The sequence below is a fragment of the Aspergillus saccharolyticus genome (assembly GCF_003184585.1).
Source record: "Aspergillus saccharolyticus JOP 1030-1 unplaced genomic scaffold BP01scaffold_44, whole genome shotgun sequence".
In the NCBI taxonomy this organism is placed as follows: domain Eukaryota; kingdom Fungi; phylum Ascomycota; class Eurotiomycetes; order Eurotiales; family Aspergillaceae; genus Aspergillus; species Aspergillus saccharolyticus.
The window spans coordinates 186,834-202,142 of NW_020290654.1; the positions used below are offsets into that span (position 1 = coordinate 186,834).

General features: G+C 52.0%; 6 protein-coding genes across 6 annotated transcripts; 3 read left to right on the forward strand and 3 right to left on the reverse strand.

The window, feature by feature from the left end:
• The first annotated feature begins 668 nt into the window (after window positions 1–668).
• On the forward strand, window positions 669–2,385 carry BP01DRAFT_163355 (WD40 repeat domain-containing protein). The gene is made up of 6 exons (XM_025570715.1): window positions 669–856; window positions 915–1,028; window positions 1,097–1,136; window positions 1,201–1,296; window positions 1,369–2,024; window positions 2,146–2,385. Exons 1-6 carry the CDS (start codon window positions 847–849, stop codon window positions 2,280–2,282), a joined length of 1,053 nt encoding a protein of 350 aa, XP_025427671.1. The 5' UTR covers window positions 669–846; the 3' UTR covers window positions 2,283–2,385.
• A 532-nt stretch (window positions 2,386–2,917) lies between these two features.
• Window positions 2,918–5,044, reverse strand: BP01DRAFT_348593 (putative RNA binding protein). Its single transcript, XM_025573729.1, has 7 exons — window positions 4,861–5,044; window positions 4,689–4,757; window positions 4,392–4,423; window positions 4,264–4,301; window positions 4,090–4,150; window positions 3,970–4,036; window positions 2,918–3,893 (listed from the first exon to the last, which is right to left on the reverse strand). Exons 1-7 carry the CDS (start codon window positions 4,897–4,899, stop codon window positions 3,183–3,185), a joined length of 1,017 nt encoding a protein of 338 aa, XP_025427672.1. The 5' UTR covers window positions 4,900–5,044; the 3' UTR covers window positions 2,918–3,182.
• Window positions 5,045–5,179: 135 nt separating this feature from the next.
• On the reverse strand, window positions 5,180–8,172 carry BP01DRAFT_360185 (alpha-actinin, sarcomeric (f-actin cross linking protein)). The gene is made up of 4 exons (XM_025575858.1): window positions 7,665–8,172; window positions 7,437–7,503; window positions 5,709–7,316; window positions 5,180–5,638 (listed from the first exon to the last, which is right to left on the reverse strand). Exons 1-4 carry the CDS (start codon window positions 7,718–7,720, stop codon window positions 5,435–5,437), a joined length of 1,935 nt encoding a protein of 644 aa, XP_025427673.1. The 5' UTR covers window positions 7,721–8,172; the 3' UTR covers window positions 5,180–5,434.
• Window positions 8,173–9,351: 1,179 nt separating this feature from the next.
• Window positions 9,352–10,441, forward strand: BP01DRAFT_348598 (aldo/keto reductase family protein; the record flags this gene model as incomplete). The annotated part of the gene is made up of 2 exons (XM_025573730.1): window positions 9,352–10,023; window positions 10,106–10,441. The coding sequence occupies exons 1-2, from the start codon at window positions 9,508–9,510 to the stop codon at window positions 10,439–10,441; spliced, it is 852 nt and encodes a 283-aa protein (XP_025427674.1). The 5' UTR covers window positions 9,352–9,507.
• Window positions 10,442–11,559: 1,118 nt separating this feature from the next.
• Window positions 11,560–12,812, forward strand: BP01DRAFT_327187 (HAD family hydrolase). Its single transcript, XM_025572904.1, has 2 exons — window positions 11,560–11,896; window positions 11,962–12,812. The coding sequence occupies exons 1-2, from the start codon at window positions 11,888–11,890 to the stop codon at window positions 12,685–12,687; spliced, it is 735 nt and encodes a 244-aa protein (XP_025427675.1). The 5' UTR covers window positions 11,560–11,887; the 3' UTR covers window positions 12,688–12,812.
• A 187-nt stretch (window positions 12,813–12,999) lies between these two features.
• On the reverse strand, window positions 13,000–14,850 carry BP01DRAFT_406775 (dihydroxy-acid and 6-phosphogluconate dehydratase; the record flags this gene model as incomplete). The annotated part of the gene is made up of 5 exons (XM_025578782.1): window positions 13,000–13,366; window positions 13,399–13,871; window positions 13,906–14,542; window positions 14,603–14,703; window positions 14,848–14,850. The coding sequence occupies 5 exons, from the start codon at window positions 14,848–14,850 to the stop codon at window positions 13,000–13,002; spliced, it is 1,581 nt and encodes a 526-aa protein (XP_025427676.1).
• Window positions 14,851–15,309: the final 459 nt, after the last annotated feature.

Genomic DNA, 15,309 nt, shown 5'->3' on the forward strand with positions numbered 1-15,309 from the left:
GACAGACTATCATCACTGAACCCAAGTAGATCCATACAAGCTGTTACGTATGTATAGTAGTACGGCCGTTCCCTTGCGACTCTGTCACATTTGAAGAAGAATTGTGCATACAATGTACTCGACTTGAGCGATATCTCTGTCCTATATCTAGTGCAAAATATGCTATGCAAACGAGGCCTATAAACCATGCTGTGTAGTATGCTGTATAGTGCATACTCAGATATCATATACGCTGTATACATAGAATGGATCTCTCACGTGTAGTCAAGCTAAACCCAACTGGGTCTAGCCCGGGGATGGAAGGGGAAATTAATCGTAAGGAGATCTGCGCATATCAAAAAAAGAGCTCATCATCCCGACTCTTCCTCTTCCTTTTTTCCCTCCTGCTGGGCTCGAGTCCCTCTCAAACCTACCCAGTATTCTTTTCTTTTATCTTGTAGAAGTGAGCTGGTGGTCATCGTCCGTCCGCCCGTCTCCACCCCTCCGTGAACCCCTCCTGTGTGCAATTTGTACAGTTCCACCTCATTATTCTCTCCCCCCTCAACTTCTCCAATCCGTCCTTAGAAACCCTCCCACTCTCTCTTCCACATTGTTTGGGCTGATTGATGATTTGACGAGATCGACGACTCTTCTTTTGTATTTTTACATCCGCTCATCTCTCTCATCTTCCGCTCAAATTCCATTTACTGTTTCCCCGGTTGTATGCCTTGCTGAACAGCTTGTACCCGCTGTTGAAGACTATCAATCGTTCATCTCCTGATATTAACGGCCGCCCGCAACCGACCACGACATTGATACCCCAAGATCTTCAAATTTTAAAAAGGAATCCCTGAAAGAACGCCAAACATGGCTGCTGGTAACTTATAAAGCTCAACTCATACTTAAGCCGCTCCTTCATGGCTGACATCTCATAGATATTCCCAAGGTTGTGCCATTGACATGTCACGGACACTCTCGTCCCGTGCCGCATATCAGTTTCTCCTCCACCGTGGAGGATGACCAGTACTACCTTATCTCCGCATGTAAAGGTACGCTGCACAAGCTGTGCAAATCCTTGAATCTTCACCAAGTTTTGCAAGCTGATTCATTTGCACAGATAATAATCCCATGTTGCGCGACGGCATTACTGGTGACTGGTTCGTCCAACTAGCACATCTAGAAGCTGACCCCTGAGCTCTCAACTGATGTTCACCGAATCAGGATCGGAACCTTCCTCGGTCATAAAGGTGCAGTCTGGCAGGCACGTCTATCTACTGACGCCACCATCGCCGCCACCGCCGCTGCCGATTTCTCTGCGTAAGTTCCCAGTCACCACATCCATCTTAAGCAAAGAGGACGTGTGTTTCCAAACTAACGCTCTTGCCACAGGAAAGTATGGGACACCCACACGGGTGAATGTCTTCACACGCTCCAGCACTCGCACATCTGCCGGGCTGTAGCATTCCCCATGCAGCCATCGCCCCGCGTGCTCGCTACCGGCGGCTTTGAGAAGAAGCTGCGAATCTTCGACCTCACGCGCAGCAGTAGCAGCAGCGGCGGAAGCAACAGCAACAGCTCGTCGCCAACATTAGCTACCGGGCCCTCAGCGCCAGGTGATGCCTCGCAACCATCCGCGGTGACCAGCTACGAGATCGGACCCGGCGTGCACGGCGGCACCATCAAATCCATCGTCTGGAACCAGGATTACAACATCCTCACCACGGCGGCGGAAGACCGCAAGATCCGGTGGTGGGACCTCCGCTCCCGCCACCCGGTGGTCGAGTACATTGTCGACGGCCCCATCGGCAGCTGTGAACTCAACACCCTGGCCGTGCGTCCCAACGACGCAGGCATTCTGACCGTTGCCGCCGGCAAATCAGTGTATCTGTTTGACGGCCTGAACCCAGGCCGACTCCTTAAGAAGGTTGACTTCCGGTATGAGGTCGCCAGCGCGGCCGTCAACAACGAGACCAGTCGCCTGGTCACCGGAAGTGCCGAGGATACCTGGGCTCGGGTGTATGATCTGCTGACGGGCGAAGAACTCGGTACAGTTCCCTTCCATTTCCTCTCACTATCTTCACACTCTCCCTTTGTTTCTCCTTACCCGACTGCCCACACAACCCCGCCTCTTAGTCAGTAATCTTGGCATTAACCCTTCCCAAACAGAAGTCCAAAAGGGCCACCACGGCCCCATATGGTCCGTAAGCTTCTCGCCCGACGGCAAACTCTATGGTACCGGAAGCGAGGACGGAACCATCAAACTTTGGAAAGCATGCAGGGAACCCTACGGTCTGTGGCGGTGATTCTGGTCTCATGCTGCTCAGTCTAGTTCAGCACACTAGCACGGGATCTACTCCCAGTCCTAGCCTCCCCTAGACGACGATTTCATGTGCCCTCAGAGAAGAAAAAAAAGGCCCAGAGCTCCTCACATCACGGACGCGAGAGAATCGGAGATGCTAGCAAGAAGATAAGAGGGCGATGATGCGATCAAATCGATTTAAGACAAGCATTAACAAGCATTGGCATCAGCGCCTATATGAAATGACTCACTTACTTGACTATCATGGTCAAAGAAGGACGATTGGGTAGATGGGTGAGCTTGGGAACGGAGGAAGATAGAAATTGTCTTAGTTAACAAAGACAAAGACACGCACATACGCACAGCGCTGCTGCCTTTTTTCACCCACAAAGGGTATTGATTCTTGCTGAGGCTGAAGGACAAGTGGAAAGGGCGAGAGGCTCGGCATAGCATTACTGCCTTTTCCATTACTATCTATTATAACCTAGTTGCCTCCCATACCGAAAAATATGGAAACATATCTCAGAACCTCTGGTCAGAAGAACTTCTTGTGAAAAGAACCACTGGTTAAAAGGTCTCTGTTTAAGAGAACATCTGGTAGGAATAACGTACGCTGGAGGGTTTCCAACCTTAAAAGGTGAAATCTTAACATAATGAACGATAGAGGATTTTTGTATGATTAGCAAATACAAACCGGTGGCCGCCAATAGTTACACCATTCCTCCAAGATGGGACGAAAAAGCGTTCTTGGTCGCTTTATTTCAATTCCAGTTTCAGTTCCGTCGGAACCTGTGTCTATGCGACACACCAAGTTTCAAACATCAGCTTAATTACAGAAAGCAAGCGGTTATGACTTAATCAGTGAACATTTCTCGCCACACACGTCTCATCCAAAGCCTGCGCTTTACTCAATCATGTCAATATCATCATCTCCAGCAGCAGCCGCAGACGCAGGGGCGACCTGCTGCGCCTCATCGGGAACAATCTGGTTGTCAGCTACACCGGCGCTGGCATTGGCATTGCCGCCCCAGTAGTCGTCCATCTCGGCGTCGAGTTCCTCCTGGGTCTTGCGAGGTCGACCGTTGGCTGTGCGACGGCCCTCGCCACCACGAGTGTCACGCTCCTGCTGACGTCTACCACCACCGTTCGCGGGTCTGCGGGCGGGCGATCTCTGGCCAGGAACGTATCTGTCGATGTGATCGGGAGGCGGCTTGGTGACGTCGCTGCGGCGGTATCCTCCACCACCAGCGCTACCACCGGGACCACGACGGCCACGACGACGCCGGGCGCCGCCGTCGGGGCTACCGCTTCTGCTGCCGGGGCTCAGACTGCGGGCGTTCCTATCGCGAGGCCGCTCCACGCGGTCGAACAAGCTGCCCTTGGGACGCTCCACGTGGTCGAACGGATTGCGGTCCCGTCTTGCGCTGCCGCTGCCGCTGCCAATCAGTGTTAACCGGATGGGCTGGCCTTTAGCGTTGGCACCATCAAATTCGCTGATAGCTGTGCGGGCGTCGCTGACACGGTTGTAGGTGACGAAGGCAACACCCTCCGAACGGCCGGCGCGGTCGTAGACGAGGGAAACGCTGCTAATGGGTCCGATACGGGTGAAAAGATCCTATGATCGAAGAAGAAAGTACGTCTTAGATATGCTCACGCATGTAGATAGTTCGGTGGTTGCAGCAGCATCTTACCTCCAAGTCACTCTCGGTGATATCGTAGTGGATGTTCTCGACACGGAGTTTGGCTCCAGTAGACGCACTAATGCCAAGGGTCAGACCATGTATTTGCTATGATGAATATGCAAGACATACTTTTCGTGCTCGGGGGAGTAGCGGTCACCGCGCGGGCGTCGAGAGGCACGGGAAGGGCGGGCTGAAGAATTTGAGTTAAGACTTGTTCTCGTTTATGAACACTAGCATGTCGTAGCAATTGCCTTGGCGGTGTGGGAGGCAGAGAAGGAGGAGTAGCCGGGATTCAGGACGCACCATCTCTGTCGTCTTCGTACTTGTCATGGACCCAATCGCTGCAGGTGCGGAAACAACAGGTTAGCGGATAAGTTCCCCGGGATGGCTGACGGCGGCCACTGCAGTCAGTGGAAGACGGGTGTAGTTACAGATCCAAGTCGGGGCGCTCTTCTCTGTGAGACTGCGGTGATCAAAATAGAGAGGCAAGGTCAGCTCGAAAGTCACAGTATGTACTCGTGTAAACAAGCTCCATCTTTTTTTTTGCAGCGCTGCGTGGCCGTGTGTCTGTGCGAGACGATGCTACGAGGCCAACGAATATTGCTTATCATGATGCGCGAATAGAGTTCGGAAGGAGACAAGGAGGAAGGACCTGCGAAGGATTGATCTTTAGAGGGACTGCCGTGTTGCGAGGTGCTGGCTGGAGATGCCATGAAGCGCGGCATTACCTTTCTTACGCCATCACGGCGACGAGGTTGAGGAGGACGACGACCACGATCCCGAGATTGTTGCTTCTGCTGTAGACGGTGACCAAGCCATTAGCGGATTGTCAAGAGAAGGTGAACACTCAAGCCAGAGCCAGAGGTCGCATGCTGAGGTAGTTCATCCCCGGGCACTTACCGGACGTTCGGCGATGATCTCGTCGAGACTACGATCCATAGTGGGATGCTGTTGGCGACAAAAAAATGTTGAGAAGAGGTGGTGAGTATATGAATAACAGGCAGGTAAGAACAGCGCCTGCACTGCAGAATGATTTGAGGATTTAAGCAATGGAGAATTGAATGAGAGAGAAGGCGAAGAAGGGTTGGCGGAAGCTGCAGCCCGGGATTGGATCGCAGGCCGGCAACATTCGTTTGTTTCGTTTGTCCAGACCGCCCGGACTAGACCCAGGGCGACTGCGCACGTGACATCACTGTATGTAGTGCAACCATGACATCCATTCTATTCACGGCTCGAAGAAAAACTACTTCTACCCATACAAAGACAGAAATGTACAAGTCTGGAATGACAACGAACCCTAGACCCTCCCTTTTGTGCTCCAGAAAACACCGATCGCAACCTTCAGCAACAACAACATCCGGCAGAGGATATGATCATGGAAAAAAGGAAAGCGAAGCCGAAGAACACCGGGTGTGCAATGCAGCCAATCATGCAATAAAGAAGAACTGAGAAGGCAGTAGAAGGAATTGAGTCATTAGCTGTCACCATTGGCAGGTGCATGCGGCTGGGTCTGGTTGTACTCCATCATCTTGCCCATAAAGCTGATGTAGTCATATTTGGGCAGGTCACGATCTTCCTGCAGATCAGGGCCCTGGTGTGGTGGCATCGTTTGCACAAGATGCTCAATGACTTCGTCGGGAATGAGGGAGTGTCGCAGATCAAGTTCGGTCACGTACGGCTGCGGATTGTTAGTCAAATGTCAATGGCATTGAAGAAGTACCACCAAGGAGAGGAGGGAATACACATACCTTGCCATCTGCAACTTCGCGGAAACTCTGCAAGACCTGCTCGGCGGAATTCTGGTCTTCAACGACACTAACCATAAAATGGATGAATTGCTCAAAGCTGACGCCCGCATTCTGAGCCAACCGGGCTGGGCCACACGTCTCAAGGTACACCTGGTGCATCTCCTCCTCATCATAAACAAGACCCAAACTTGCTAGTGCTGCTGAGAATTCGAGCTCAAGAAGTGTATTGGACGAATCGCGATCGAAATGTCTGAAGACTGACTCAAATTCTTCCAATTGAATCGGGGTCAAGTTGGTCATGTTGCGCGCGACGAGTTGGTTGTCGAGGAAAGCCAGCTTCTTTGAGATGCTTGACTTAACCAAACTCAACTCGTATGATAGTTCATCTAATGTGTATGTCGTCCAATCATTTTCTTCGATGTTGGCTTCCGCACACTGCTCGTCCAACGCCGCGATGGTATCTAAGAATGCGTCGAGGGGAGGAAGATTGTCATTGAGTCTTTTGACATGGGCTAGTTGGTCTTCTACATCGCCATCAAGACCGGATATAGCCAGAGACAGCGTCTTAAGTGTCAATGCGAAGTCGTTCGCCTTGTCCGCAAACGAACGGCGGAGTGCATTCTTGATATCTCGGATCGTTTCGTTGATGAGTTGACTACGCTCATGCTCGTCGCGTGTCAGACCCTCCCATTGTTCATCACAGACCTCCAAGCTGAGCTCGGCCGGAGGCTCGTATGGCTTGAGACGGTATGTGCTGAGTTTCGTCTTGATGTTTCCAAGGAGAGCAGCCAGATCTGACTTCTCCGCTACCCACTGGCGCTTCTGGTTTCTTTTGTAGAGCGAGAATTGGTGGGCCTGCTCTTTCGCATCCTTGTAAGTACCCTCAAAGGAGGCTGTTTTCCACTCCTCGCGTTGTGCAGCAATCAAACGTAGCAGCTCTTTCATCCTCCGCTCGTAGGAATTCTGCATCTCCCAGGCACCATGCATGTTGTTGATGAACTTCTCAACCCGACGTCCCGCGTTTTCAACCCGTTCTAATTGCGAGAAGGCATGGAACCAGTATGCGATGTATGTCATGAGCGATTTCTCGTCCGGCTTAGCGACATCGCAAACGTCGTCAACATCAAGTAGATCAGGAATACCGATCTCATTGGAAGCGATGTCGAACGCAAGCTTCATGTTTCCGCGGTGGTCCTTTTTATCCAGGGCGTCGAAATCGATCAAATCAGGGCGATGAATATCCAGAAGCGCGCAAAAGGCCAGACCATCGTTCCAACTGGTGGAGAAATCGCGTACCTGGACGCCTTCGTAGCAGGCTGTCTTCCGCTGACACCACAGCAGAAGACCCGCCTTTGCGGTCATACCCTCCGCGTTGATGTCGCTGATGGTGAACCGGAGAATAAGGGTCCATATCAGGCCCAGCACAATCTTTCTGTTACCATCCACAACATCCTCTGCACCGATATTGGTCATCTGAATCCTCCGCCCCTTGATGAAGTCAAGACTCTTGTTGACATTTTCGAATTTCTGTACACGGAGTTTGGGCTTCGAAGCGTAGCGGCCGAGCGATTCTCCCCCAAGGATCTCGAGGAGATGGATAAGAATGACCTAAAGAGTTTAGCAAGGGAAGGATGTCAATCAGTCAAATTTCGCATAGATTCTCCATTTGCGATCGGGTTGGAGCGGTCTCCGCGCGGCATGAGAATATGTATAGATAGTTAGACTTACACCATCGGAGAGATCGACGACGAGATCATCGATGAAGATTCTTCGGACCTTCAGCTTGTCGTTGAGCCTAAAGAAGGGGGTTGTGTCAGTTCATGCGACTAGGTGGCGGGGTGGAGTGCAAGTCAACAAAGAAACTCGAGTAGCAATCAATGCCCGATCGGCAGGGAGAGGGAGGGGAATCTCCCTCGCAGTCATGTCTCCCGAGAGGCTCCAAGGGGACAAACTCACCATTTTGTGAAGGTCTTTTGCTGTACGTTGATCCAGTGCTTCTCAACCGCCAACATGGTGAATGCTGTAGAAGGAAGTAATCATCCAGGGCGTGGGCGGAAAAGGGCGGTTTTTTTTGCAGATGGAAGCACGGACTGAGCGAGCGGCGGCTGTCTGTTGCCGGAAGAGAATCGGGCAGATGAGGCGCTTCTGACAATGCAGGCGCCCTAAATGGAAGAGGCAGGATCTTCAGGCCAGCGGCGCTAAGGATTTAGAAGTGTCTATTGTAAGACTCGATTCGCTGGGAGTTTCGGTGTGATTGTGTTTGGTGAAGCAGGAGACTTGGGAGGTGAAGATTGAAAGAATAAGTTGGTTCAGGCAACCCGTTATTTTCTGGTTCAAGAAAGAAAAAGAAAGAAGAATAGGTACAAGTAAGTACGGGTTGGAATTACTACTCCGACTAATTGGCAGCAGCAGATAAAAGGGGGTTTTGACTGGCAGCTGTTGCTTTGGTGGCATTCAATGTCGACCTCCCCTCTTCTCTCCCCTCTTTGACCCCCACAGCAACCAGTGGATTGAGAAAAGGGAGCTGGAACCAGTCGGCTGCTACCGGTCGAACCAGGCATCCCCTATCTATCGTCCATCCATCATCATTATCAGGTCACTGAAACTACTATTAGGATACGATACTCACTGCCTACATTGAACAAGTACATGGATCAATTGTACAGACTAAAGATACCATGACTCGCCATTGACAGCTCCTAGTCTCGAAGGACGGTAGGCGCCGAGTCCGACAAATTCGACATTCTTCATGTTTCTGTTTTTAGCATCACGGCACTTGGAAATTCAATCTATGCATACCTGCCTTTGAGACTTTCGCCAAAGTTGCCCGATCAATGGGTTGCTGGATTGCCAATCGATAATATCAAGGTCTTTGAGTACCAGTTAGTTAACTACACTCCACCCAATTATTCATCCATCTCTTCCTGCATAGTAGTTACTCCGTACATTCTCGACATCGGAAATCTGGCAATGGCTTTCTCCGAAACGCTGATCGGGATCGTTGACCTCTGGCCGACCCACCTCAGTCCATGGCGAACGGCACCTGTCCACTCAAAAGATCCTCTTTGAACGATTTGGGATGTCTATTTCCATTGCTAGCGCATGCCTTGTCGGTTTCAAGAGGGTACGGCAATGTAGATCACCCCCTTTGGACATGGTCTATAGAAGGCATAGAACGCTAGGGCCCGGCACTTGCTCGAGAAGATGTGTTTTGTCAGCGATAGGCATAGTTACTGGGCAGGTATGCCTCCAAGCTGTACATTGGATGAATTTCGATCCATTCTTGTACGGTGCGGCTCTCTTGTCGCTGATGTGCCTTGTTGTTGCCCCGTGGTGAACCTGCTCACATGACAAGACCTGCTATGGCCACGACGCCTGCTCGTGGTTCATGGGCGTAGGTCATCTTGACTTTTGACACATATAGATTCAAGGTTGCTTGCTAGTTGAGTGTTATTCTCGCACACCATTGTAGTTACTCGGTGACTGCTCAAACATTCATACAAACGCACAAAGTGTGCCGCGTAAAGGACGGGAAGACAAGATGAGACCATCGCAAAAACGGGGCTAGCGCCCGCCTGGCGTGATGATATCATCCGGGTCGAATGGGGCCCGCGGCGGAAAACAGTCACTCAGCTCCAAAGAAGCAAGCTCTCTTTTTCTCTCTTCCATCCAATTCTCTTCGCCTCCCGGTCGCTTATCTGATTCATAATCAGCAAAGAAGGAGATCACAATAAAATCACAGCACCCACGATCTCTGGAAGCCTAGTCCCTACCTGCACATCTATATTAGTTCGCAACCATGTCACCCAAATATACCATCACTGATCTCCTACCCCTCCCAAATTCCTCCGTCCAGATACCCCGCCTCGGTTTCGGAGTCTACCGTTCCCACGCCGACAAATGCGTCAGCTCCACCGCTCACGCCCTGAAGGTTGGGTACAGGCACATTGACACCGCGCAATTCTATGGAAATGAGAAGGAGGTCGGCGATGCGCTCCGCTCGTCGGGCCTGGCCCGCAGCGACGTGTTTGTGACCACTAAGATCCTCAGCCCCGCCGGGTCCCCCGAAGCTACCTACGAGAAGCTGGTGGCCAGTGTCGAGAAGATCGGAGGCAAGGATGGATACGTGGATCTGTTCTTGATTCACAGCTCCAAGTCCGGCTCGGCGGGTCGGAAGGAGCTGTGGCAGGCCTTGGAACGGCTGTTGGAGGAGGGTAAGACCAAGGCTATTGGAGTCAGCAACTTCGGCATCAAGCACATCGAGGAACTGAAGTCATTCGCCAAGGTCTGGCCGCCACACGTCAACCAGATTGAGGTAAGTTGCAATGCCGGGTTGTGTCTGATACTGTCTTGAAAAGGCACTCTTTTACTTACTCGGGACTTTGAATTGAATCCAGCTTCACCCCTGGTGCCAACAACGCGAAATCGATGCCTACTGCAAGCAGAACGGAATCATCGTCGAATCTTACTGCCCGCTCGTCCGCAACTATAAAGCCAACGACCCTACGCTGGTCGAGGTGGCTCAGAAGTACAACAAGTCCACTCAGCAAGTGTTGGTTCGCTACGCACTCCAGAAGGAGTGGGTTCCTCTACCCAAGTCGGAGACCCCAGAGCGCATTGCCGCCAATGCAGATGTATTCGACTTCGAGATCAGCAAGGAGGATATGAAAGTCCTGGATGGTCTGGACCAGGGTAGCGGTGGGGCCATCGTGGAGGCCGTCGAGAACGAGTAGACCTGCATTTAACGACAATAACGCAAGCTAGGATTAGAGATCCTCGCAAACTATTTTTAATATGATCTGTTACTGATTTTACTCATGATTTCCACCTGCATGTTGAAACCTGTGATAGATTGAGAAGTAAGCTGCGCAGGATGCATCATGCGGAGTCGCACAGGCATCAGGCCTATGAGAGAGTCGAGGGGTCGAGAGCTGTCCTCTGCCCGTGATTAGTTTCAGACTGCCGAGCTGTGACGCAGAAAGATACAGCCACCAGGTCAGGGCAGCGAGCAGAGACGGTGCCTTGAGAGCAGGTTGAGAAAGCAAGCGGGAGAATGACTGGCGAAACAGGTCACAACCTGATTCTACCACGGGGAAACCTCCTCAAATTTCAAAAATGAAGGGCTGTCACGCAAGCGACGCTACAAGGATTACTGCATCTGCAACCAGTGCGCAAACAGCCTTCGAACTCTAAGTAGGACATGCCAGCGTTTACTTAGCCCAGCTGTAGTTGGTTATCACACTGTGAGGATGCTCGTTTGCTTTAAGCATTAGTTGTAGCATGGAATATGATATATGGGGCAGTCCACTTGGCGGTTGTCGCAATGGCTCTCGAGAGCGACTTTCCCTCACTCCCCACGACGATGGATGGTATAAGATGGGCTGATATGCAGCCTCGGGGTTGGCAAAGAGCGGTTCTCGTCCATGCGCATAAGATGTACAAGCGCTAGAAAATAGAATCCTGTACTCCGGAGTCTGCAATTTGACTTTGAGTGCTTCCTAGTGGTCATCTTGTCCGATTTGATATCCTTTGCGTGAGGGCGCCCGGTGACTTCAAGGCATGATGTTGAATGTAAACGGGCCATAAACAAGGTCACCCCCGAAGTTGCCGAGGGAGGGACCGAGAAGGAGGGGCTCTGTTTGAAATCGATACTATGTATGGTCAGTAGACTACAGAAAGCCATCGTCGCATGTTTGTGACTTTCTGTGGTCTTCCATCTGGGGCTGAGGCTATTCCCTGACGGGTTTAGACGGAGGGGCATCCGAGCGGTAGAGGAGAGGCTATGATCTCACCTCCCCGCTCTTTTCCCTTTCGTGCCAAAAGAAAACATTGGTATGCCTTGAAACAGTACCACCGGCTGTAGTTCAACGACGTAGTGAGACAGTGAAAGAGAAAAAAAAGAAAGGGAAAAGGCTGGTCAATATTGAAGCCTTGCCCGCTTACTTGACTTTTAACAGTCTCTTTCCTTATTTAAATAATGTGGATGGCCCGTTTGCTTTTTGTTTTCAAATAGTTAGCCATCACTCCAGACCATCTCCCCGCCTTTTCACCTTCCTACCCCTCCATACATCCCTCCTCCCTTCACCTCTACGCCTCTCGCTTTTCTCCCTCCATACTTCCCAAATCTCTCAGATCTCATAGAAGGCTTTGTATCCTTCTAGAAAACTCCATCGCCCATCATGCCTCAGGTGGGTGCTACCCCACACTTACATAACGTTGCCGCAGAGCTCACTTGCTGATCATCTGGTCCCAGATCACCGAAATCTTCTTCGATTGCGACAATACCCTCGTCCTCTCGGAGGAACTGGCCTTCGAGGCCTGCGCCGACCTCGCCAATGAGATCCTGGAAAAGCACAACATCCCCCAGCGCTACACTGGCGACCAGCTGATCCAGGACTTCGTCGGGCAGAACTTCCGCGGAATGATGGTCTCGCTGCAGGCCAAGTACAAGTTTGAGATGACCCAGGAAGAGCTGGAGGGCTACGTGAAGGAGGAGGAGGATCGCGTGATTGCCAAGCTGGAGGCCAAGGCCCAGCCCTGTGTCGGGGTCATGCCAGAGCTGGAGAAACTCTACGAGTCCAAGAAATACGGTCTCGCAGTGGTGTCGTCGTCCGCACTGCGTCGTGTCAAGGCCTCCATCAAGAAGGTTGGACAGGACAGATTCTTCGAGGAGGACGCTGTGTACAGCGCCGCCACCTCGCTCCCCAAGCCCACCTCTAAGCCCGACCCCGCTATTTACCTGCACGCCCTGAAAGAGCGCAACAAGAAGCCCGAGGAGGTGGTTGCCATTGAGGACAGCAAGTCGGGCTCCATGAGTGCCATCCGCGCCGGCATTCCGGTCATCGGTTACGTTGGCAGCTACAACGGCGAAGAGAAGCAGCAGGAAATGGAGAAAGTTCTCAAGGACCTTGGTGTCAAGGTGATCATGAAGGACTGGAGTGAATTCGAGAACTGCTTGGCTCAAATCGAGCAAGCTTAGACGAATCGCGAGTGCGGTTCAACGAGTCACCAGTATTATGCTGGATCTTTGACATGATGTTATGATAGCGAAAGCATTGTACTTCCATATTCCCCCTGTTACGAATTCAAGGATGCTTTCTCCAGTTTTATCGTACATTAAATGAGAAAATTGAATCAAACGCTAGATAGGCCCATCAGTCACGCAGCCCATGACTCGCATCACTGACAAGCTTGGCGTATTTGGCTAAAGTGCCTTTGGTCGCCCTCGGTGTCGGTGCCTTCCACTCCTTTCGCCTCCGCTCCAACTCATCCGAGGAGACCTCCAAATCAATCACTCTTTTCTCCGCATTAAGCGGTCACCATCTCTAACTAAGGCAATTGGACCCCCTTCCATCGCTTCGGGCACGACATGCCCGATGATAAACCCGTGGCTACCACCCGAAAATCTCCCATCAGTAAGCAAGGCAACATCCTGGCCCAGGCCCGCGCCCATAATGGCCGAACTGGGCTTGAGCATCTCCGGCATGCCAGGCCCGCCCTTGGGGCCCTCATATCGGATGATCACCACCGTCTTCTCGCCTTTTCTGATCTCCCCCTGTTCCAGCGCCCTAATGAACGCATCCTCATAGTCAAAACATTTAGCTGCGCCCTCAAACCGCAGCCCTTCCTTGCCGGTAATCTTGAGACCCACGAAGAATCTGTAGATAGCCCGTGGGCTTGACTAAATCACTGAGCGGGCGGATGATGGGCTGATTCGACGGGAAACCCGGCCAGGAGGCGAGGTATCGTCCGGCCTGTCACGGTGATTCCCTCGCCGTCAATCAGCCCTTCCTTCAGCAGGAACTTGAGCAAGGCCGGCGTGCCTCCAATGTTGTACAAATCGTGCATTACGTATTGACTTGACGGTTTGAGGTCTGCCAGGAAGGGTGTCTTGTCTGACACAGCCTGGAAGTCGTCGATAGTGAGCTTGATGCCCACGGCATCCGCCATTGCGATGAGATGGAAGATGGCATTTGTGTTCCCGCCAAGTACAGTCACCACGATCATGGCATTCTCAAACGCCTGCCGTGTCATGATATCCCTGGGCCGGATATCTTCCTTGAGCAGATTCCAAATAATTTCACCCACCCCTTCGCACTCAGCTCGTTTTCGCGGATCCTCAGCCGGCGTGCTGCTGCTGCCTGGCACCGTCATCCCCATTGTCTCGATCGCCGTGGCCAGCGTATTCGCTGTATACATGCTGCCACAAGCCCCGGCGCCCGGGCACGCATTTTTGGATGATGTCCATGCGCTGCGCCTCGTCGATCTGGCCCGTGATATACTGTCCGTAGAACTGGAACGCGCTAACAAGATCGAGCTTCTGGCCTCCCCCTTTACCTGGTGCACTACTGCACCGCCCGGGCTTGATGCTCCCGCCATAAACCATCAAACTGGGCAGGTTGACCCGGCCCATGGCCATCACCACGCCCGGCATGTTCTTATAACACCCTGGTAACGAAACGTTGGCATCGTACCACTGCGCGTGCATCACCGTTTCAATCCCGTCCGCTATGATCTCTCTGCTCCGCAGACTGTATCTCATCCCCGAGGTGCCCATGCTAATACCGTCCGAGGCGCCGATTGAGCTGAAGCGCATGGAAACGAGGTTGGCGCGCGTGACAGAGTCCCGCAGGATTTCCGACAGCGAGAGAAGGTGCATGTTGCACGGGTTACCCTCGAACCAAACGGAGGTGATCCCGACCTGGGGTTTGTGCATGTCGGCGGGTGTCAGGCCGGTGGCATAGAGCATGGCTTGCGAGGCGCCCTGAGATTTGGGCTGTGTGATCTTGGAGGATTCACGGTTGAGGGCATGGCTGTGGCTATCATGGTTTGCGCTATTGGTAAAGGTTAAGAACCGTCGTCTGCAGTTGACCGGGGATTGTTAGCTCGTATACCAATACAGAATAAGGGGAAGATCCACGGACGTGTGCTCTGGCTTGAGCGTGCTAAAGATGACATGCCATATCTGACGGCCGAGGCAGTGGTGGTTGCCCGGCTGGCTCTGAGCATAGTTATCGTCATGTTGCACTTGAGAAGAAGCGTCTCGAGTTATAAATATGACTCCGAAGCTGAATCTCTCACTCCCTCGCAAGAATCTCGACTCCTTTATACCCCCTCATCCTGTTGCTGCGATGCTTACCATGTTTACCACTTCACCCAAACAATGTCGGCGTTCGATGCGACCTACTCATACTTCAGTCCCAGCGGACTGATGTCCGGGCCCCGGCTCTGGATGAGTGGATACCTTAGTTGCTCGAGAAATGCATACTGTGTGAACTGAGCTAACTACTCCGGAGTACCTCTCATCCCACCAAATCAGCACATCGGCATTGCAGCTCTCACTCCTCTGCCTGTTTTGTAAGAGAATGGGCTAGTAGCCGAAACTCGCGCTGAACTCCGAATCCTCTTCCGTATTAAGTCACGGTCAGTCTTTGTGTTCTGGCGTGTTAGACTAGATAGAGTGCGCAAATAAGCATGTCCCCTACCGACGTAGCTCCGTAGTTTCGATCCTGAGGGTGATCCCCTGGGGCCGGAGTTAGGTCGGTGCTCCCCGGGCAGTGTGAGCGTGCATGTATGCCATTTGAAATGACTACTTATACCA